Raw genomic sequence first — 23,916 nt, forward strand, 5'->3', positions numbered from 1 at the left:
ACAAAATAAAAAATTTTTAAGTACTGATTACAAAAACCTCTCTATACTTCATCCCTATACCAAGATTAAAATTATGCACTGATCATCTGGTGTAAAATTACCTTTCCTTCTTGACAGCTCAAGAGTTCAACAAACTACATTTTATTCAATATTTTACTACTGAGAAGGCTGTTGGTAATGACACCGGTGAACACTGCGTGATAACTGTACTTGCTCCTTGGAAGTAGCAGCAGGTAGCAGAATTTTATTATTAAACTGACATTAAAGTCTTCAGGGATTAAGGAAAGCTACAAATCTTACTTTTCCAGCAAATTCGCAAACAGCAAATCAAAAAAAAAAAAGCACCCTGATATCCTTCAAAAACAGTGCAAAAGATCTGTAAAAATCTAGGAAAGTGAAGCAAATGATACCACATGGAGACACAGTTATATTCATTAGTGTTATGTGCTTTGATCCTTACAGAAATCCCTAAAATGTCACGATCTGGACTACCTCATACGTTCTACAGAAGAGACAAGATGAGAAGAAGGCTGTGAGACCTTACAACAGCACACACCCCCTGCCCGGGGCTTCCATGCTCTTCCCTCTTCCTCTCTCTATAGCCACCAGACTAACTCCTCCAAACAAGGGTGTCAGCTGGTCCCCTTAAGCCCCACCGGAGGGAATACACTAGGCTACGCAAACACCCCTTCAGGATTTCATGGCAAAGCCCTTCCAACCAAAGAAAGGATCACGAGCGGGGAGAAAGATAATCAGGTCTGCCTAAGGACAAGAGGTCTGGGGGAGAGGCTACAGTAGGAGTTGGCGGGGGGGAGAGGCCGCTGTTGATGGTGTCTAAAGAGGGGCTGACACCAGATCTCTTGGGAGGTAAGAGCATCACGAAGCAGACTATCTGAAAGCCGAGTTGGGTAGAGGAAGAGCTAGTCGGCTGGGCGGTGAGTGAGCTGTGGTGGGGGGGTGGGGGTGGGGGAGGGGAGAGAAGAGGGGTGGGCACGATGGCTCTGCCCTGGAACTGGGCGTAGCAATGGGTTAGGGGGTGGCAGTAACTGGGTCTGAGGAACAGTGACAAACCCGGGTCAGCTCACGGAAGAATGTGACAGAGTCTCGAGGCCCCATTAAGCGTCCGAAGAGACTCTGAAGGAGGTTCCAGTAGGGTGTGCTGGGGTGGGGGGCCCGTGACAGAATCCCTAAAGAGGTTGGAGGGCCGGAATGGTGTCTGGTCAATGGAAGATACGATGGGTGGGGTCTACGGGGGACCCCGGACAGCGATCGGGTGTCAGGGAGGCTGCGGGGCAGACCCGCTCGCGGGGCGTCTCCGCCGGAGCGGGGCGGAGCGGCCCCGCAAAAGCTACAGAGAGCGACTGAGACGTGGGCCGGGCCGGGCCGCAGGGCCGCTGGGCGGCTTGGGCGGGTCTTACCTCGGGCTCCGCCGCGGTGGCCACCGCAGCCCCCTCCTCTTCGGCGGAAGCCGCCTGCCAACCTCAGCCCCAGGGTCAGGCCGGAGGAGACAGCAGAGGCCGAGACGACCGAGGGTCGGAGGGTTTCGGGAGATTGGGCCCAGCTGCCTTAGGGTCCGGGCGAGCGGCCGCCGCGCATCCCCCGCCCTGTCAGAGAGACTCCGCCCGGCCTGGGCAGGCACATCCCCCGCCGCACCCGCCCAGAGAGCACGCGTTGGACCACCACCTCAACCGCTGTCGCCCCCTCTTGCCGGTGCCGCCGGTGCCTCCTCCGCCGCCTCTCGGCAGCCACGGCCAACCGCCGCCCCGAGCCCCTCCGCTCCAGCCCGCGCGCCCCCGACCCCGCGCACAAAGCCCCGCCCCGCGCGCCTCGGCTGCAGAAGAGCAAGCGCGCGCACTTACCTCCCACGCCCCCTACCGCCGGCCGGAGCTGGCCCGTCCGTCCGCCCGCCCCCGACCCCGCCCCCGCCCCCGCACGTGACGCCTCCAGAGAGTACAGCATGCGCTTGCGCGGACACTCCCCATTTCATCCGTCCCAGGCGGCCCCGCCCAAACTTTTCTTCCTCACCTTACGGCAGAGCTGGGAACTCTGCCTTAGATTTTCTTTTTACTAGAGAGGAATGTCGCAATGTTGGGGTAGAAAACCCTGGGTTTGCGACCGTAGCTTTCGTTTTCCGGCCAATAGAGAGCCACCTGAAGGCTGGTTGGGGTGGTGAGGCCCGAGGCAGGTAAGAAGCCTGCTCCCCACTTGGGTTTGCTGGTCGGTGTGGCTGGGCCGGGGACCGCTTTACCGCCCACGCAGATCTAGGGTATCCTTGCCCCCTCCCCAGTTTTGGCGCAGGGTTCTCAGCTCCACCCCGTTAGCCCTCCCCACCCCGTTTCCTCACACACGCCCTCCCCCTCATTTCCCCGCCCCAGACCTCCGTTTCCTAGCCTTTCTTTTCATTCATTACTCAGACTTTTTTCACTGAGTGGTTTCCAGGAGTTAGACTCCAGAAAGTCAGAAGCAAATGAAATAGTCTCAGCTTTCTGAAATGCTGTTATGTCGAGACGATGAGAGAATCCGCAGTGGTAGTAAAGTAAATTTGTAATAGAAAAAAAAACCACACAGGATACTTTGAGCATGATTGTATAGAAGGACTTGAGGAAACCCTTTCCAAGGTAACCTTTGGGTCACTCAATTTGTGTTAAAAGGCTAGTGAGCAGTAGCTGGTCAAAGAAATATGAGAGGAGATAGAAGCAGAGGGAATGACGGGTACAAAAGCATATGCCAGTACTGGCTGGAAGAGTAAAAAGTCATAGAACGTAACTGGTAAAAACCATACAGGTGTAGGCTACCCTTTAAAGAAACATCGTTGTAAAGTGATGAGATGGGGGCTTCCCTGGTGGCGCAGTGGTTGAGAATCCGCCTGCCGATGCAGGGGTCACGGGTTCGTGCCCTGGTCCGGGAAGATCCCACATGCCGTGGAGCGGCTGGGCCCGTGAGCCATGGCCACTGAGCCTGCAAGTCCAGAGCCTGTGCTCCACAATGGGAGAGGCCACGACAGTGAGAGGCCCGAGTACCACAAAAATAAATAAATAAATAAATAAAGTGATGAGATGAAGGGCAAGCGTGTGGGCCACAACGGTGTGTTCTTTTAAGATGGGAAACTGTTAGGCATAAAAGTGTACCATGGAACCGAGAAGTAGACAATTTATGGGTGATAATAGCTAATTTACAGAACCAAGAACACTAGTGGAACTCAATCTTGTATGCACATTAGAGTCACCTGGGAAGCTTTTAAAAAATAAAACCAATGCAGTTGCTCCATCTGAGGCCAATTAAACAAACTCAGGCAAGGCATCAGTGTTTCTTTTTAAAAAAACTCCTGAGGAGACTAATGCTGTGGGTTGAGAACCACTAAACTAGAGCAAAGGAGAGGATGGGAAGTAGGGGAAGGCAGAAGGTTGATAGAGTTGACTTTGTAACATTAAAATGGGAGTCATTTGATGAGAGAAAGTTGGAGATGGAATGGGACGCTTGGTCAGAGTGATGATAGTTTTGAATAACTGCTCTGGGAAATGGGAGAAGAAGTCACTCCTGCCTTTCCCTTCAGCACATTTCCATTCTTCAGTCTTAATCAGATCCACCTCAGTTACTGCTCTTTCCCCTTCCTCCAAGATTTATCAGCTGGGGATCCAGCCTTAGAGCTCAAGGGCCTCCTCGTTTCTATCCCCAAAAAGATCAGAGCTAGGCGAATTTATGAGATTCAGAGACTAACTTCACTCCCCTAGAGATTATTACTACACACAGTGCCTTGCCAATTTAGAATCTGTCTTTTATATTCATTTCATTGATCGTTTACGTTAGGAATGAGAAAGATTAAAGATTCAGCCCTATTAGGACCTCGTAATATTAGGGAAAACAGACCTTTAAAAGAATTCGCTTGGCAGGCAGAGAAGGTCTGGGTAAGGCAAAGCCCAAGCCAGTGCATGGCTACTGTCTATTAAGTAGGGTTAATTCAAAAACCTATCTGCCACCAGATAAGAGAGAGTCACTATTGTCTGGTATGACTAGAGTTTAGTATGAAAAGTAGGGGTGGGACAGAGATAAAGATGATAAAGTGGGTGTGAACAGTTAATGAGGAGCCTTGAATTCCATGCTAAAGTGTTTACATTATATACTATAAGCAATTAATAGGTATAAATAACAAAAGGTAAAAATAAAATAACCTCTTTTATGTCATGGACCACTTTGGCAGCCTGGCCTGTGGACCTTATCTCAGAATAATGTTTTTTGGTTTTTTTTAAATTTATTTTAAACATCTTTATTGGAGTATAACAGTTTTACAATAGTGTGTTAGTTTTTCCTTTACAACAAAGTGAATCAGTTATACATATACATATGTTCCCATATCTCTTCCCTCTTGCATCACCCTCCCTCCCACCCTCCCTATCCCACCCCTCTAGGTGGTCACAAAGCACAGAGGTGCTATGCGGCAGCTTCCCACTAGCTATCTAATTTACATTTGATAGTGTATATATGTCCCTGCCACTCTCTCACTTCGTCACAGCTTACGCTTCCCCCTCCCCATATCCTCAAGTCCATGCTCTAGTAAGTCTGTATTTTATTCCCGTCCTACCACTAATCTCTTCATGACATTTTTTTTTCCTTAGAGTCCATATATATGTGTTAGCATACGGTATTTGTTTTTCTCCTTCTGACTTACTTCACTCTGTATGACGGACTCCAGGTCTATCCACCTCATTATAAATAACTCAGTTTCATTTCTTTTTATGGCTGAGTAATATTCCATTGTATATATGAGCCACATCTTCTTTATCCATTCACCTGCTGATGGACACTTAGGTTGCTTCCATGTCCTGGCTATCGTAAATAGAGCTGCAATGAACATTTTGGTACATGACTCTTTTTTTTTTTTTTTTTTTTTTTTTTTTTTTGTGGTACGCGGGCCTCTCACTGTTGTGGCCTCTCCCATTGCGGAGCGCAGGCTCCGGACGCACAGGCTCAGCAGCCATGGCTCACGGGCCCAGCCGCTCCGCGGCATGTGGGATCCTCCCGGACCGGGGCACGAACCCGTGTCCCCTGCATCGGCAGGCGGACTCCCAACCACTGCGCCACCAGGGAAGCCCACATGACTCTTTTTGAATTATGGTTTTCTCAGGGTATATGCCCAGTAGTGGGATTGCAGGGTCGTATGGTAGTTCTATTTGTAGTCTTTTAAGGAACCTCCATACTGTTCTCCATAGTGGCTGTATCAATTTACATTCCCACCAGCAGTGCAAGAGTGTTCCCTTTTCTCCACACCCTCTCCAGCATTTATTGTTTCTAGAGTTTTTGATGATGGCCAATCTGACCGGTGTGAGATGATATCTCATTGTAGTTTTGATTTGCATTTCTCTAATGATTAATGATGTTGAGCATTCTTTCATGTGTTTGTTGGCAATCTGTATATCTTCTTTGGAGAAATGTCTATTTAGTTCTTCTGCCCATTTTTGGATTGGGTTGTTTGTCTTTTTGTTATTGAGCTGCCTGAGTTGCTTATAAATTTTGGATATTAATCCTTTGTCAGTTGCTTCATTTGCAAATATTTTCTCCCATTCTGAGGGTTGTCTTTTGGTCTTGTTTATGGTATCCTTTGCTGTGCAAAAGCTTTTAAGTTTCATTAGGTCCCATTTGTTTATTTTTGTTTTTATTTCCATTTCTCTAGGAGATGGGTCAAAAAGGATCTTGCTGTGATTTATGTCATAGAGTGTTCTGCCTATGTTTTCCTCTAAGAGTTTGATAGTGTCTGGCCTTACATGTAGGTCTTTAACCCATTTTGAGTTTATGTTTGTATATGGTGTTAGGGAGTGTTCTAATTTCATACTTTTACAGGTAGCTGTCCAGTTTTCCCAGCACCACTTATTGAAGAGGCTGTCTTTTCCCCACTGTATATTCTTGCCTCCTTTATCAAAGATAAGGTGACCATATGTGTGTGGGTTTATCTCTGGGCTTTCTATCCTGTTCCATTGATCTATATTTGTTTTTGTGCCAGTACCATACTGTCTTGATTACTGTGGCCTTGTAGTATAGTCTGAAGTCAGGGAGCCTGATTCCTCTAGCTCCATTTTTCTTTCTCAAGATTGCTTTGGCTATTCGGGGTCTTTTGTGTTTCCATACAGATTGTGAAATTTTTGTTCTAGTTCTGTGAAAAATGCCAGTGGTAGTTTGATAGGGATTGCATTGTATCTGTAGATTGCTTTGGGTAGTGTAGTCATTTTCACAATGTTGATTCTTCCAATCCAAGAACATGGTATATCTCTCCATCTGTTTTTATCATCTTTAATTTCTTTCATCAGTGTCTTATAATTTTCTGCATACAGGTCTTTTGTCTCCTTAGGTAGGTTTATTCCTAGATATTTTATTCTTTTTGTTGCAATGGTAAATGGGAGTGTTTTCTTAATTTCACTCTCAGATTTTTCATCATTAGTGTATAAGAATGCCAGAGATTTCTGTGCATTAATTTTGTATCCTGCAACTTTACCAAATTCATTGATTAGCTCTAGTAGTTTTCTGGTAGCATCCTTAGGATTCTCTATGTATAGTATCATGTCATCTGCAAACAGTGACAGCTTTACTTCTTCTTTTCCTATTTGGATTCCTTTTATTTCTTTTTCTTCTCTGATTGCTGTTGCTATAACTTCCAAAACTATGTTGAATAAGAGTGGTGAGAGTGGGCAACCTTGTCTTGTTCCTAATCTTAGTGGAAATGGTTTCAGTTTTTCACCATTGAGAACGATGCTAGCTGTGGGTTTGTCATATATGGCCTTTATTATGTTGAGGAATGTTCCCTGTATGCCTACTTTCTGTAGGGTTTTTATCATAAATGAGTGTTGAATTTTGTCAAAAGCTTTCTCTGCATCTATTGAGATGATCATATGGTTTTTCTCCTTCAGTTTGTTGATATGGTGTATCACGTTGATTGATTTGCATATATTGAAGAATCCTTGCATTCCTGGGATAAACCCCACTTGATCATGGTGTATGATCCTTTTAATGTGCTGTTGGATTCTGTTTGCTAATATTTTGTTGAGGATTTTTGCATCTATGTTCATCAGTGATATTGGCCTGTAGTTTTCTTTCTTTGTGACGTCTTTGTCTGGTTTTGGTATCAGGGTGATGGTGGCCTCATAGAATGAGTTTGGGAGTGTTCCTCCCTCTGCTATCTTTTGGAAGAGTTTGAGAAGGATAGGTGTTAGCGCTTCTCTAAATGTTTGATAGAATTCTCCTGTGAAGCCATCTGGTCCTGGGCTTTTGTTTGTTGGAAGATTTTTACTCACAGTTTCAATTTCAGTGCTTGTGATTGGTCTGTTCATATTTTCTATTTCTTCCTGGTTCAGTCTCAGCAGGTTGTGAATTTCTAAGAATTTGTCCATGTCTTCCAGGTTGTCCATTTTATTGGCATAGAGTTGCTTGTAGTAATCTCTAATAATCTTTTGTATTTCTGCAGTGTCAGTTGTTACTTCTCCTTTTTCATTTTTAAATGTATAAAGTAAAATATATAGAAACGTAAATGAAATTATTTTTATTGAAAGTTTTAAAAATGTTAAAACAAATGTGTGATGTAGTTATATATGTGCTTCCTTTCATATTAAATAACATCTGGCAGCAGGTCTAATTATGTAATTTCAAAATAGTGATGAGTATAAATTATATTTTGAGGTAACTGCAACAACTTTAATGTGATATGAAAATATATTTCTAATAGTGACAAAGACTAGGGACTGTTAATACCACTGAGGATTATTGCCTACACTTAGTGAAGAAAATGCTAAATTTCAGCTATAGTTTATTGAAAAGATGCAATTTTTTTCCCCAATCCAAGTTCATGGAACCCTTAATTCTCGCCACCTCCTGGCCCATGAATTCTAGATTTATAAAAAGCTTACTGTAATGGTTTTAAGCAAGAGCATGACAGATCAAGTCTGTGTTTCGGAAAGGTACTTGAGCAGTGTTCACTTCTTAACCTCTCAGTTGGAGTGGGAGTGGGGAACTGGCTCTTCTCTTTTTCCTTTACGTTAGTTGCAGTAGCCACTACTACTCCACTGTTGCCTAATAATTTGGGCCTGCAGGAGAACTGAGCTTGTGGCTGTGTATGTGGGAGAAGTACAAGCAAATAAATTGGGAAAGATAGGTTGTGGCTATTTTTGTGGAAATAATTTAATGCCATGCTGTAGTTTGTACTTAATTTTGGTAGACAATGGAGAAATGTTTAAAAATTTGGAGAAGAATAATGAAACTAGAGTTCTGTTTGAAAAATAATGTAGCAGTAATGTATAGGTTAGATCATCAAAAGATAGGAATGAAGAGACTAGACCAATAAATAATTAAATTTTTTTAAAAATAAGTTTTATCATAAAGTGATCTCCAAAGAGTCTGCTAAGTTCCTTTATTTTCCCAATGTGACCAATCTAAAGAAAAAGATTGGACTGAATTTCATACCTTTCAACAAGGACACGCACACCTGTGTAGAGATCAGTTAGCATTTTACGTTGTCAAGAGGCTAGCCCATTCTTTTATGTTATAAATTATAATGTTAGAACTTCGGATAAGCAATGGCTTTACCACTTATATAGGTTCCTGGATATTACTAAGGCCTTTCTTGGCTGAATTCCATCTACATCTATAAGTCCTAAATTTCTTACTGTTTAAGGTCCAGACCCCTCTCCTTGCCAATTCCTTAAACGTCTTGGATGAGTAAAATGCATTAGTAAACAGAAAGGAAGTCCTCAAGGCCCAGGTAACCCATCTCTTTGGAAACTGACCATTGCCAGACTATATAGAACTTACTGCTCAAATCCCAGCTACTCTCCAAATAATGTGCTTTTTTAACCATATTATTCAAAAAATTGAATTTGAGGTCCAAGTATTACTAATCCAAATTAGTAAAGTTACTTAACTTTTCTGACCCAGATTCTCTGAGAGGCTACCTTCTTCAGCATGACTAGCTTATATTCACTTTGTCCATCTACTTACTGGAGACCGTTTGGGTAATGATATGGTTCAATACAGATAGAAAATCAAGTTTATGTAGACTTTGAGTTTCATCTGTCTCCTTTTTTAGGGAAGGGGGAATAGATCTCTCTTAAAGCAGAGAGAATACTTGAAACTTATGAGAGATTTTAAGCATTTTTATTACTTACAGAAAATCTCTGAAAGTTCCTTTCTCTGGCTTCCAATTAGATGACTACACTTTCGCACATTCATCTGTTATAAAAGCACTGGAATACAGTCATGATACTGAAAAAAATTGTCTTGGTTACAGTTATTATTTTTGAGCATCTATATTGTAGGTTTAAAAATTGTTGGTAGGCCTGCCTTCCCTGAGGGCCAAAAAATAAATAAATGCTCTCTCAGAGTAGTGTGATAAGTTAAATTCCTTCAAAACAATAGCTTGTGGATTTCTGGCCTTAGCTGGCTGTAATTTTCCCACTACTGTTTGTTGCAGCAACTTGGCACTTTACATTAGCAGCTAGAATATATATTTGCTGGAAATGTTTAGTCCTACTTAATAATATATAATTCAGACCTGGTCAGATGACTCACACGTATTCATATTAATTAACATTTAAAGACAAATTGCTAAGAGAATTCTATATGTCATAATCGGGTCCCATCAGACACTGTTTTCCTGTCAGCACAGTACTGTAAAACATAAATTCATTGTTTCTTCCATTTGTTCATTAAATGTTTATTGAGCACCTGCTATACACCAAGCACATTTTTGAAACCCATTATATAGGAGTTTGTAATAACAATTTACCTCTTAACTATCTATGAAAAAAAATAACTTACCAGGCTTTGAAAACTAGAAGACAAATAAGAATAAAAGATGATGGCTTTTTTATACTCTTTCAAACAAAATGCTTGCATATAGCTACTGTGGGTTAAACACAGTGATTATTTATGAAACGAGGCAGATTATAACTTTAGCTTGACCACATCTTATCAGCTAGGATATATTAGCTATATACTAAATAAAATTCTGTCTACTCTTTTGTAAAATATCTTAGACCTCTCATTAAATCTAGTTTCTTCCCCAAGCACTATTTACAGTCCTAGTCATTTTAAATTTTGCAATTGTATTAAGTCATTTCTCAGAAAATTTAAGCAAAACAAAATCATTTTAAGAAAAGGCTGGTGTTTACACCAAGTAAAGGAAAAAAAAAAGTGACACAGTTATAGATGGAACCTTTGAAGTAGAAATGGTAGACTAAGAATAAAGTTCTTTTTCTGGTCAGTGACCCCGTAGCCATTGATAGCCATGCCTAATAAGTAACAGAACAATAAATGGAGAGCCTCAGTGCTAGAAGAAATTCTAAAAGGTTACTTAGTCTATCTCCCTGGCCCAAGGTAGGGCCAAATGGAATTTATGGCTGTGGAGTTACCAGGCATCATCATCGTACCAAACGGTTTTTCTGTTTTGAGAGCTGAATTCCTCTATTTGTAAAATATTCATGTTAGAGGAATATTGTTCAAATTTATAAATAATTTATAAAATTGAGAAATCTTCCTATGTTTATAACAATTTTGTGTTTTCAAGCACTGAAGATAGCAGGGTTGAGTAAAATCTAATCTCTGTCTTCAATAGGGATGTAAAATCTTGATGGTAATTTTTAACATGCCACTTTATACAAATCTCTGGATGGTTTAGGCTAGCATTAAAAGGAAACGTTTAATTAGGGGAAATTGAAACCAAAAAATAAGGCTTCAACTTCCTTCCTGAAAATTTTTCCGCTTATGCTGCCATGAAAAGCACATTTGGTCTTGGATGTGATTCTTTTTGTGAAATTGCAAAGGGAATCATTCATTAGAAGTTGGACGTAATCTAATTTTAATGAACATCAGATTATATTTAAATCTTTGTGTTCGAAGTTTTGTAGAAGAGAGATTAGACTTACTGTTTTTTTCCAGAGGACAAAAATGAGACCAGTGAGTTGAAGAAACAGACATTTTTAGGTCACTGTAAGAGTGGGAGGTGGTACTTTTTTTTTTTCTTGAATGAAAATAGCTGTGTTTACTGGTATGTGCTCATTATAAAAAGAAAGGGGAAAAAATTAAGCAGTCAATATCAAAAGAAAAAAGTTTAAAAGTATTAAAATTCCATTCTTAAAGAAAACTGTATAACTTTAGATGGCTATCATTCTTGACTATTTTTGTGTATATTTGTGTACAGATTTTTATATAACCGTTCTTTCCATAACGTATTATGAACATCTTTCTGTGTCAAATTTATTTCTACAACTTCTTTTTTTTTTTTTTTTTTTTTTTTGTGGTACGTGGGCCTCTCACTGTTGTGGCCTCTCCCGTTGCGGAGCACGGGCTCCGGATGCGCACGCTCAGCGGCCATGGCTCACGGGCCCAGCCACTCGGCAGCATGTGGGAATCTTCCCGGACCGGGGCACGAACCCGTGTCCCCTGCATCTGGAGGCGGATTCTCAACCACTGCGCCACCAGGGAAGCCCTCTACAACTTCATTTTTTAATGGCTGCAAAGTATTCCATTGAATGGAAATCCTATTATTTAAATTTACCAGTCCTCTTTTAAACTTTGAGATTGTTTCCAATTTTTCTGTTATAACTATTGCTGTGGTAAACATCCCTGTTAAATTTTTGCACATATCCTAATGTTTCCCTTCAGATAAATTTCTGAAAGTGTAATACCTACCTATAGACATTTCTTAAATATTAAAATATAATGGCAAATTATCCTTCAAAAAGCTTGCATTTGTTTACATTTCTGTTAACAATAAGAATGCCCATTTTCCCATAGTTACTCAGCAATGCTGGTTATTATCAGTTTTCCACATCTTTGCTAATTTGACAGGTAAAAAATGAAATCTTACTTCAACTTACATTTCTTTGATTACTAGTAAGGTGTTGAGTATCTTTTCATGTGTTTATTGACCAGTTATATAAGTGTTTTTTAAGCTCTATTTTCTTTTAATATTTTTGTTTCACTTTTTAACATTTAAATTTCACTCCATCTGAAATATAATTCGTTATGAGGTCTGAAGTAGGGATCTAACTTCATTTTTTAGTTGAATGATTAACAACTTGTTCCAGTGCCATTTATTAAATTACCCAGTTAGCATATCCCAAACTTCACTGCACAGACAATAAGGTGTTAATAGATAATATACCAAAACAAACATAAAAAGGATTTCATTGGTCAAATGAGTTGGGAAAAAAATCAGACCAAGAAAAGTTAATTTTCTTTATTGCAGAATCTCTCGTAGCCTCTAATATGCTTGTGTGCATTATCAATCAACAATACAGAGTTTTAGGATGCAGCATTTCCCTAACTTACTTAACCACATAATCTTTTTTCTTTCCAGAAATACCTATGAAATCCTATGGAACTATGCTGTCCAAAATAGTAGCCACTACCCACATGTAGCTATTTCAATTTAAGTTTAAATTAATTAAAATAAATAAAATCAGTCCCTCAGTCTCACTAGCCATTTTCAAGTGCTCAGTAGCCACGTGTGGCTAGTGGCTACTATATTGGACATTGCAGATAAAGAACATTTATTTCCATCATCACGGAAAGTCCTACTGGACAGCACTGCTATAGAACATAGTGTTCATTGAAAATGGAATAATCCATAAATTTCTCCCATTTATTTATAATGTCTTCAGCATCATATTTAAAATTTCTAAAATGCATGGATTTGTTTTTGTACTGTTGCATTGATTTATCTGTTTCTGCTCCAGTATTACACAGCTAGTTGTAAGTCAGGCTCCTGCACATTTTTCCCTGAGAGCAGAAATGAAAAATTCCTGCATGGAGTAGGAAGTTAGACTAGAAGGGATAGTAAAGGCCTTTACACATCTAAGACTCTATAAAGGTGAAAATTTCTCTGCAGAACATGACATATATCATGTTACGATCCATACTCCATTATTCATTCATTTATTCTACAATTATTATTTATTGTCTGCCCGACAAGTTTTGTTTTAGGCCCAGGGAGCCAAGGTGGTAAACAAGTTTAGGCAGACAAGGTCCTTTATTCTCTGTGCTCATGGAGCTTACATTTTTGGCCTGGGGAAGGGGGAGTGTTAATCAAGAAACAAATAAATGAAAAAACTGTCAGACAATCACAAGTGCTATGCAAGGAATTGAAATTAGAGGACAAGAGAGTAACGGGTGGCCTCTTATTTTGACTGATCATGGGAGATCACTGTGAATAAGTGACATTTAAACTGAAATCTACCCAACACATGGAGCCAACCAGTAGAAGGTTCAGGCACAGCTAGTACCCCAGCCCTCAGGAGAAAAAAAGCATGGTGTGTTTGAAGAATAAAAAGAAAGTTGGTGTGGCTGGAGCTTAGTGGGCAAGGAGAAGAGTGATGGAAATGAGATTGGAGCGGGTGACTGGGGGGGCATGTGATCATGCAGGAAGTTTGTAAGCAGCTAGGGCAGGGCATTCACTTTTTTTTCTGAGTGTAATAGTGTGCTACCAGAGGGTTTTAAACAGGACAGGTGTGACCTGACAAATTTTAAACAATTACTCTGACAGCTGTATGGAGAATTTACTGGAGGGGTCAATAGTAGAAGTATGGAGACCTGTTAGGCTATATCAAGATAAGAAATGATGATGGACTTGACTGTGATGGAAGTAAAGATGAAAACCATTGGACAGGTTCAGAACATTTTGGCTGTAGAATCAATAGGACTTATCAATTGGAGAGGAGGTATGAAGAAAATAGAAAGCTCAGAGATGATGTCTATATTTTCATTATATAATATTAGGTTCAATTTCTAGTCTAATTATTATAGGCAAAATTGGCACACAGAAAACACCAATAAATGTATTTTGACCAAATGAATAAATTTGCTTCAATAATTGCCTTGCTCCTATACACATTTAAGCTGCTAAAGCATAAGGTTTTGCTCTTGTCTTTATTAATTTTTAGGGAATCTGGTTCCTAAGAATTAGGGGTTTATGTTACAGGCCTATCAAGTATGGAGAGTAACTAAACTGTTCCACTGAAGTATCCAAGCCAGCAGAGTGGGGTGAATGAAGCAGAGAAAATCGCCTTTCTCAGGTGCAAAAGTTCTCTGGAAATTTTTTACTTTAAAAATCTATGCTGATTTTGCATTTTGCTACATTATGTCCATGTTTATGTTAATTAAGATATTGTAAGTTACTGTTTTAAATGTTTTAAGTATTTAAGATATTAAAATATCAATATTTAAGATTAAATTGCTTAGCTCTTTTCCCCAAAAATTAGTGAAATTGAAGCTCTAGGAAGATGCACTGGGATTATTAGCCTATGTTTGATTTTCCGCGTGTGGGTGTGTTTGTTTGCTTTTGTCTGTCAGTACCTGCTGGCACATAGCCATGTATCTAGTTAGAGGAGCACAGACCACATCTGTGAGTGTTTGCAGTTTGATACAATTTAAAACAAAAACTGAAGGGAGTGAGGAGGGGAAAGGGGAACTGCATTTCAAAACTACTGTTATAATCTTCACTTAAAATGAGTAAATAGCTGCGCTTTGCGCTTTGTAGTGGTTAAAAACATAACTGAATGAGGCTGTTCCTTTTTTTTTTTTTTTTTAGGAACCCTTTCTGAATAATTAGGGGGAAAAAATGAATAAAAGTCACAGTTCTGGGATAGTGTTTTCTTTGGGGCTTTACAGTAAAACTTATCTGGCTCACTACTGTGGTTTTAACCACAACAGGCATATTTTCCCAGAAGTTATGAGAATTGATGCATACCTTATGAAATGCTTGTTAATTAAAAATTTCATGTATATTTTTGATCTTATGAATATTTATGCATCTCTAATGTAGGCAATTCTTATATCCACTTTAATTCGTATTTTTAAGTATTTGCTCATCAGAAATTCCAACTGAATCAGCAGTAACACCTCTAGTTAAAGGTTAATCTACTTGGAAACTGCCTTTAAGATATTCTAACAAATAGCTCCAATGCTTTATTAGATCTCTAAAAGCTCTTAAAATTAATTCAGCCTAGACATTTACAATAGGTTACATTATAGTGGTCTAAAACAGGGATTGGCAAAGTTTTTCTCTAAGAGGGCAAACAGTAAATATATTAGACTTTGCAGGCTACTCAGCTCTTATAGCTCAAAAGCAGCCATAAAGAATATGTAAACAAATGAGCATGACTTTGTTCCAATAAGACTTTAAAGAGGAAGGGAAGATATTTTATTTTATTTTATTTTATTTAACATCTTTATTGGAGTATAATTGCTTTACAATGGTGTGTTAGTTTCTGCTGTATAACAAAGTGAATCAGCTATATATACATACATCCCCATATCTCCTCCCTCTTGTGTCTCCCTCCCATCCTCCCTATCCCACCCCTCTAGGTGGACACAGAGCACTGAGCTCATCTCCCTGTGCTATGCGGCAGCTTCCCACAAGGGAAGATTTTTAAATTTGCAAAGATGAGCGCTTAGAATTGTACAACCCTAGAGCTAGAGGAGTCTTTTAGAAATCATAGAATCACTTGGAAACATCTTAAAAATACAGGTGCCCAGACCCTCCCCCCAGAGATAGATCATGCATGTTCTTTAAAATCTCCATAGATGATTCAAACGTGCATCCCTGGCTAGAACCGCTGTTTATCTAGTCCAAACCTCACTTTATAGATGATGAAGCTGAGACCCAGAAGTTTACAATGTCTTCTCCAGAGTCAAACAACTGGTTGATTGCAGATCTGAACTGAATCCCAAGTCTACTGATTCCCAGCCTAGTGTTTTTTCTACTGAACTTGCAGCTTCTTGCCTTACTTATATCAGCAGGAAATCAGAATGGTTCCTATTGAATTATACATTTTCCCTTTAAATTAATTTTTATTTTTATTTAATTGCCCTGTTTTTTATAACAAACAGAAATATTCAAGTAGTATACATTTTAAGGATTTTAAGATTAATATGAAAAATAGTCTCTTCCTTATGTTAAAATTAAATATTTGGGAAGTGCTCTATACTATGAATTCAGTGTTCACCTCATTTAGCTACAGAAGTTGGAAGATATAATAAACTAAACCCTGTAACCACAAGGTTTGTGTATGCTGACAACACATTAACAGCATGCTTCTCAAAAGCAGGTTGAGAGACTGCTTTTCTCTGGAGTTAGCATTCACTCTGCTTATGCCAAAGGTAAAGTACGAGAGTGCAGAGTCATGCCCTGGCTAGATCTATCCTTGGTGACTTTGTGGCTTTATATAAAGAGACAGATGCTTTATTTTCAAGAAATCTTTAAGATCCTTTATTACCACCCCAAATATATAGAGAACAGGGAAGGAAACAATTTTTTTTTTGAGAGCTTGCTATCTACCAGACAATGTGCTGAGTCTTTTCACTTGTGTTTTTAATTCACAAAGCAACTCTTGAGAGACAGGTTTTATTATTACCTCCTTTTACAGATGAAGAAAATGAGGCCAGGAAAGAGGCTGAATAACTTGTCCAGAGTCATACAGATAGCAAGTGGCAAAGTCAGATCCTGAGCTCAAAGCCTTCTGGCTCCAAAATATAGAACTATAGTATATATATTTTTAACATCTTTATTGGAGTATAATTGCTTTACAGTGTTGTGTTAGTTTCTGCTGTAAAACAAATTGAGTCAGCTGTATGCATACATATATCCCCGTATCCCCTCTCTCTTGTGTCTCCCTCCCACCCTCCTTATCCCACCCCTCTAGGTGGTTGCAGAGCACTGAGCTGATCTCCCTGTGCCATGCAGCTGCTTCCCACTAGCTATTGGTTTTATATTTGGTAGTGTATATATGTCAGTGCTACTCCTTCACTTCGTCCCAGATAACCCTTCCCCCTCCCCGTGTCCTCAAGTCCATTCTCTACATCTGTGTCTTTATTCCTGTCCTGCCCGTAGGTTCATCAGAACCATGGTTTTTTTTTTTTAGATTCCATGTATATGTGTTAGCGTACGGTATTTGTTTTTCTCTTTCTGACTTCACTCTGTATGACAGACTCTAGGTCCATCCACCTCACTACAAATATCTCAATTTTGTTTCTTTTTATGGCTGAGTAATATTCCATTATATATATGTGCCACATCTTTATCCATTCATCTGTTGATGGACACTTAGGTTGCTTCCATATCTTGGCTATTGTACATAGTGCTGCAATGAACATTGTGGTACATGACTCTTTTTGAATTATGGTTTTCTTAGGGTATATGCCCAGGAGTGGGATTGCTGAGTCATACGGTAGTTCTATTTGTAGTTTTTTAAGGAACCTCCATACTGTTCTCCATAGTGGCTGTATCAATTTACATTCCCACCAACAGTGCAAGAGGGTTCCCTTTGTAGATATTTTGATGATGGCCATTCTGACTGGTGTGACTGGTGTGAGGTGATACCTCTTTGTAGTTTTGATTTGCATTTCTCTAATAATTAGTGATGTTGAGCAGCTTTTCATTTGTTTGTTGGCAATCTGTGTATCTTCTTTGGAGAAATGTCTATTTAGGTTTTCTGCCCATTTTTGGATTGGGTTGTTTGTTTTTTGATATTGAGCTGCATGAGCTGCTTGTATATTTTGGAGATTAATGCTTTGTCAGTTGCTTCATTTGCAAATATTTTCTCCCATTCTGAGGGTTGTCTTTTTGTTTTGTTTATGGTTTCCTTTGCTGTGCAACAGCTTTGAAGTTTCATTAGGCCCCATTTGTTTATTTTTGTTTTTATTTCCATTTCTCTAGGAGGTGGGTCAAAAAGGATCTTGCTGTGATTTATGTCATAGAGTGTTCTGCCTATGTTTTCCTTTAAGAGTTTGATAGTGTCTGGCCTTACATTTAGGTCTTTAATCAATCCATTTTGAGTTTATTTTTGTGTATGGTGTTAGGGAGTGTTCTAATTTCATTCAAACAGATGGGGAGATATACTATGTTCTTGGATTGGAAGAATCAACATTGTGAAAATGACTATACTATATTTTGTAGGATTTTAGAAATAGAACTATGAGGAGGTCATTGTCTCCCCAGTATTCCTTACCATCCACCAAGATCAGATACATAGGTCTCTTAATTCTGAAGGAATTTACTACTAATTAACAGAGGAAAACAGACAAAACACAAAACCAAAGCAAAAATGGGGATGTTACAGACAATACAAAAATCTTAAAATTCCTTATTTCCCTTTTTTTCCTAATCTGTATTTTCTGAATCCCTTTTTTAAAAAGTTCATTCATCTGACAAACATTTATTGTACCTCAGATATGCTAAGCACAGTGCTTACTATATAGAAAGGATATGACCCTAGAATGGTTCCAAATGGCTCCTGGTTCTTGTGCTAGGTCCACTTCCATCTCCTTTTCCCTTACTCCATTAATGATGGGATCATTGTTCTTCCAGTCACTCCAACGAAAACTTCCAGACCGTTTCTTAATTCTTCTCTCTTATCTACCTTCCCCTGATCCCTTATTGAGACTCTGTCTATAATATCTTTTCCTCCTTGCCTCTCTCCTACTACCATTTTGCCTGGTTTAGGTCATGTCCTCCTACCTTTACTTTCAAGGAAAATCTATTTGATCTCTACCTCCAATTTCTCTCCCTACCAGTTAATCCTGTATACTATGCCTGAATCATTAATCTTCCTAAAGCACTGACAAAGCCATTAATGGCTCCACATTTTCTCCAGTTTAAGTTCTACACTTTACACCTGGAAATCAGTCTATCAACAGTTAGCTTCTGATAATCCTCCTCCAACCTTCACCTATATCCCTACTCCCAACTTCATTCCAGACAAACTGGACTACACACTTAAAGGCACTTTCCTTGCCTCTCTGCCTTCTTAATGCCCTTCTACATGCATGCAACTCTACCTGCCTTTCAAGAGCCCACTTTTATGCCACTTTCTCCTTGAAGTCTTTCCTGATCTGAGCTCTTCATCCATTTCCCTCTTTTGAATTCCCATTCATTTTATTTGTGGCTTATGGGTTTCTTCTTTGAGTGTAAGCTACCTTACACATCTGTATCTCCCATGACACCTAATATTAGGTACTCAATAGGTGTTTATTGACTAAAAGAGATGTATATATTCGTTATGTATTCATTATAACATAATAGGCTTAAGCTCAGTGAAGGTAGGAACTATGACTATCTTATCTCCATTCTGATTTTCTAGCCCCTAGCACATAGGAAACACTCAATAAACATTTGTTCAGTGCGATACACTACAGTTACCAGTTGTCAGGATGTAAATTTCCTGATGACCCATAGATATCTGGAAATACTACTTTATGTTATATTTTTTAAAGTATTAGTTACTTAACGTTTTTTCATTTAATATTGACAAATACCCATTTGTAAAGGTCATGTATTAATATTCTCACCTTAAAGAAAAGGAAACTGTGTCTTAAAGAAATGAAGTAGTTTATGATCATATAACCAATGAGTTAACAGAATGGAGTCTAAAATTCAAGTCTTCCAATATGAAGTTTAGCATCCATTTTCTTGGCCAAGGTGGTTTGCCCAAAGGCCAGTCTGGTTCCATCTGCTTTAGAATTGTTGAGGTTAAACTATTGCAATCATGCTGTATGGAATAGAATTAAGTCCTGATTGACCCAATGTCTGTATGTTGGATGTTTTCAAAATCAAACAAACAAAACACAAAAACTGTTTTCTGAAGAAAATCTTGGCCCTGCCTGTGGACACTCCCTCCAAGGTGAGATGCCTGTCTGTTCAGGCACTCTTCTTGTGGACTTCTACCCCAAGTTGGGTTTGCTGTTAAGGTGTGGGTCTGATTTCAGCTGGCAGCATAGAGAGCAGGTCTGCAGGTATTTGCCAGGCAGTACAGTCTGGCCCTTACCACTCCTCATAGTCATCGAAGGCATGAGGGGGAGAGTCAGGGAGCCTTGCTCGATGCACATGCAGACATTCCCTTTTCATACTCATATATTCTTAAATTCAGTCACATCAGCAGCCAACTGAGCACCTAGCCTCCCACAGCTGCTTTTACTAGATTGCTGTTTGCTCATTTGCCATGAGGCTGGATATTAAGGATCATTGTAAGAAACAGTCCTCTGAAACTGTTTCATCTTTTATAAGGATATTATGGGGCATTCATTATAATACACCATGTCTTTTATGAAAATTTCTTGAGAGAAATCTGTCTGACCTTAATGCAAAGAATGCTTTTACCTCTCCAGAGCAATTCCTTTGTTTTTACATTATGGACATTGTGAATGTTTAACTTAACACTCTCTGGTCAGCTGCCAAAAAGCAAGAGCCAAATTTGTGGCCCACCCATAACAAATGTACTCTATGCCTCGTTAACTTCGTTCCTGGCTCCAGTTAATGTCGGTGCTCAATGCTCAAGTTATTCTTTCTTCTTAAGAAAATCTTAATTCATGCCATCTTATTTTATACAGATTGATATACACACTCATCAACAGCCTTGTATTACTTCTGAAATAGTTCATATTATGATATATTGTATGCACAAAAAAACCATCTTTGGTGCTTCCTAGCTACCTCATTACTTGAGGTTGTTTTCCTTCAGGGGTATATTTATTTTTCTGTATGGGTTTTTGTAGGGTTTTGATTACATGAAAATGGTTGTGTCACAAAATTTTATTGTTTTAAGTGTAACCAAGTGGTAAAATAACTGGTCTAATGGCCAGAATGGATTAAATTGATGTCACTATTCTAGCCCAGTCTTTCATAGCAGTGTTATTTTCTTACAATATGCTTTGCTTTGTACTCTCAATCTGTATGTGACAGTTTATTGCTTTATGATTTTTAGAAATAGTGTTATGCTGCCAAGTGAGTGCATAGCAGTGACCTCTGTTAGGTTCAAATATTATATTATCACATTTCTGTCTCTGTTAGCACCTTACCTCAGGTGATCATGAGCATATATTAATCTTACTATATGACTTGTCTTGCTCCCACTCTAAGTTAGTCATGCCTTTGTTTGAACAAGATAATATGAATGGATATTTGTTTCCAAACCTCATTTCCTTTGATTAGTTTGGAGCTCTATCCAGTTTGTCCAATCATCTTACTAATATCATCCAATTAATAACAAAAATACTATTGTACAACATTTTATACTCTTTTAATACCTTCGAGTAAAGTTATTTGGCCTTTTCTACAACTCTCTGGGGGCTTTTTACAGATGACCAAAAACCAAGACAAAATCAAAATCAGTTAAATGACTTAATCAGGATGATACTAGCAAATCAGTGGTAGAACTAGGGCTCGACCCAGGTCTCATGATTCCTGTGCCACACTACCTTTCAGTGCCAGAAGAATTTCTATAGTCTCTGTCTTATCCCTTGAGGTTAAAGATGGGAAAGACTGTCACTCGTGTTCATAACTGGGCAGAATCAGGAATGAATTTCATTTGTATTACTCTCATGATTTTCTGTTCTTGAAATTACAGTTCCTTTTAACTACTCTTATCACTGTCACTTTCCATTGTGGAACGAGGAAGCAATATTTTATCTTATCTCTTGAAAATTAATTTTGAAATGGAAGCTATTTCCCTTAGTAATTAGTAACATTTAAATTGGACTCTGAAAATTCATCTTTTTAAAAAAATTAATTTATTTGTTTATTCTTGGCTGAGTTGGGTCTTCGTTGCTGCATGCACGCTTTCTCTAGTTGCAGTGAGCAGGGGCCACTCTTCGTTGCGGTGCGCGGGCCTCTCATTGTGGCAGCCTCTCGTTGCAGAGCACGGGCTCTAGGCGCGCAGGCTTCAGCGGTTGTGCCTCACAGGCTCTAGAGCACAGGCTCAGCTGTTGTGGCACATGGGCCCAGTTGCTCCGTGGCATGTGAGATCTTCCTGGACCAGGGCTCAAACCCATGTCCCCTGCATTGGCAGGCAGATTCTTAACCACTGCACCACCAGGGAAGCCCTGAAAATTCATCTTTAATATAAAAACAATTTGCCATTCTTATCATGCATATTCATTAAAGGGCCAAATATATGGTTAATGCTATAGAGTTTGGTAAAACATTAGTTATAATTTTAACCAATCTCTGCATTTAAAGAGGAGATTTTAAATCCATGCTTACTATTTCAGATGCAGAATTTCCAGTTTTCATTCTAACTAATTGTTAACATAAAGCACATAAGCTAGAGTTTTTTTGAGTGTTTACTCTTAGCCAGACATTGTTGCTAAACACTTTACAATTATATTTAATCCTTACCCAAAACCTTGTAAGAGTAGTTGCTATTTATGATCCCCATTTTACACCCAAGTATCATATTCAACAGTAAATATTGTCTTCTGCCTCTCCTTCAGCTTCTGGAATTTCTGAGCAGCCGTGGTCAGTGCAAGATGGACCCAGTAGTCTTGAGTTACATGGACAGTCTACTGCGGCAATCAGATGTCTCACTATTGGATCCTCCAAGCTGGCTCAATGACCATATTATTGGGTTTGCCTTTGAGTACTTTGCCAACAGTCAGTTTCATGACTGCTCTGACCATGTCTGCTTCATCAGCCCTGAAGTCACCCAGTTCATCAAGTGCACTAGCAACCCAGCAGAGATCGCCGTGTTCCTTGAACCCTTGGACCTCCCTCACAAGAGAGTTGTATTTTTAGCCATCAATGATAATTCCAACCAGGCAGCTGGGGGAACCCATTGGAGTCTGTTGGTTTATCTCCAAGATCAAAATACCTTTTTTCATTATGATTCTCATAGTAGGAGCAACTCAGTCCATGCAAAGCAGGTAGCAGAGAAACTAGAGGCTTTCTTAGGCAGAAAAGGAGACAAATTGGCCTTTGTGGAAGAAAAAGCCCCTGCTCAACAAAACAGCTATGACTGTGGGATGTACGTGATATGTAACACTGAGGCCTTGTGTCAGAACTACTTCAGGCAAGAGCCAGAATCACTGTTGCAGCTACTTACTCCTACGTACATCACAAAGAAGAGAGGAGAATGGAAAGATCTCATTGCCACACTTGCTAAAAATTAACTGTTGAAATATATTTGTGACTTTTGAAGTCTCCTCTTTCTGCCTCTCCCCATGTATTGGATGGCTGCAACCTCAGTGCCTGAGGGAAGATGCCTGGTAGAGGAAAGGTTAGAATTCTTACTTTTTCCTGAGAGAATGTTATCCTCTGCATTATCCTAATGGAAAGTTTCACTTTAACCCTAACTTGAGAGCAATATGTTCTGTGAAAATATCTTGAAAATATGCACCAAAACCTTAAAACCAAGCTATCTTAACACTTATTAATTCCCTTTTGGTCTCCCTTATCCACATTGGCTTATTCCAAAGGAAAAGCAGTGATTGGTAAAACAAATTAAGACTTTGTGAAGTCTAGAATGCAAGAAGAAAATTATAGAAGAACCAAAAACTTATTGCACAGCCCACATATATTTTTTTTTGTCAGAAGTGATTTGACATAACATGACCTATAACTAAATAAACAATTTAAAAACCGTATGCCAACTCACTGTGCTATTCTGTTGATTTTTAGTTAGTGCCTAGTGACATGTAAGAGGATTGTTTTATTTTTTTTGAATTTTATTTTTTTATACAGCAGGTTATTATTAGTCATCAATTTTATACATATCAGTGTATACATTTCAGTCCCAATCGCTCAATTCATTACACCAGCCCCCCCATCCCCCTGCTGCTCTTCCCCCTTGGTGTCCATACATTGTTCTCTACATCTGTGTCTCAGTTTCCGAACTGCAAACCGGTTCATCTGTACCATTTTCCTAGGTTCCACATATATGCGTTAATATACGATATTTGTTTTTCTGACATACTTCACTCTGCATGACAGTCTCTAGATCCATCCATGTCTCAACAAATGACCCAATTTCGTTCCTTGTTATTGCTGAATAATATTCCATTGTATATATGTACCACATCTTCTTTATCCATTTGTCTGTCGATGGACATTTACGTTGCTTCCATGACCAGGCTATTGTAAATAGTGCTGCAATGGACATTGGGGTGCAT

General features: G+C 39.4%; 3 protein-coding genes across 19 annotated transcripts in view; 2 read left to right on the top strand and 1 right to left on the bottom strand.

Annotated features, from left to right (window-relative positions):
- Window positions 1–1,936, bottom strand: part of MYO9A (myosin IXA) — a 279,561-nt gene extending 277,625 nt beyond the window's left edge. For 9 of the 16 annotated variants that reach the window (XM_067029281.1, XM_067029279.1, XM_067029278.1 and 6 more), the window contains exon 1: window positions 1,419–1,820. The gene's annotated coding sequence lies outside the window, so the exon portion shown is untranslated. Of the gene's footprint in view, window positions 1–1,418; window positions 1,821–1,859 lie in introns of those variants that run through there. The other 7 variants (XM_067029276.1, XM_067029274.1, XM_067029270.1 and 4 more) reach the window with 6 other exon arrangements.
- Window positions 1,236–2,189, top strand: LOC136793891 (proline-rich protein HaeIII subfamily 1-like). The gene has a single exon (XM_067030615.1). The coding sequence runs from the start codon at window positions 1,236–1,238 to the stop codon at window positions 2,187–2,189; it is 954 nt and encodes a 317-aa protein (XP_066886716.1).
- SENP8 (SUMO peptidase family member, NEDD8 specific) lies at window positions 2,102–23,024 on the top strand. 2 transcript variants are annotated; one of them, XM_059056010.2, is made up of 2 exons: window positions 2,102–2,185; window positions 22,243–23,015. In XM_059056010.2, the coding sequence occupies exon 2, from the start codon at window positions 22,279–22,281 to the stop codon at window positions 22,915–22,917; it is 639 nt and encodes a 212-aa protein (XP_058911993.1). In that variant the 5' UTR covers window positions 2,102–2,185; window positions 22,243–22,278; the 3' UTR covers window positions 22,918–23,015. The 2 variants fall into 2 exon arrangements, with proteins under 2 accessions (XP_058911993.1, XP_066885389.1); XM_067029288.1 differs by lacking the exon at window positions 2,102–2,185 and adding an exon at window positions 13,975–14,051 and having other exon boundaries at window positions 22,243–23,024.
- Window positions 23,025–23,916: the final 892 nt, after the last annotated feature.

Source organism: Kogia breviceps, chromosome 3 (assembly GCF_026419965.1).
Source record: "Kogia breviceps isolate mKogBre1 chromosome 3, mKogBre1 haplotype 1, whole genome shotgun sequence".
NCBI lineage: Eukaryota > Metazoa > Chordata > Mammalia > Artiodactyla > Physeteridae > Kogia > Kogia breviceps.

Excerpts from the sequence above, each read along its gene's own strand:
- LOC136793891 (XM_067030615.1), top strand. The coding sequence starts at position 1,236 with ATGGGTGGGGTCTACGGGGGACCCCGGACAGCGATCGGGTGTCAGGGA.
- SENP8 (XM_059056010.2), top strand. The coding sequence starts at position 22,279 with ATGGACCCAGTAGTCTTGAGTTACATGGACAGTCTACTGCGGCAATCA.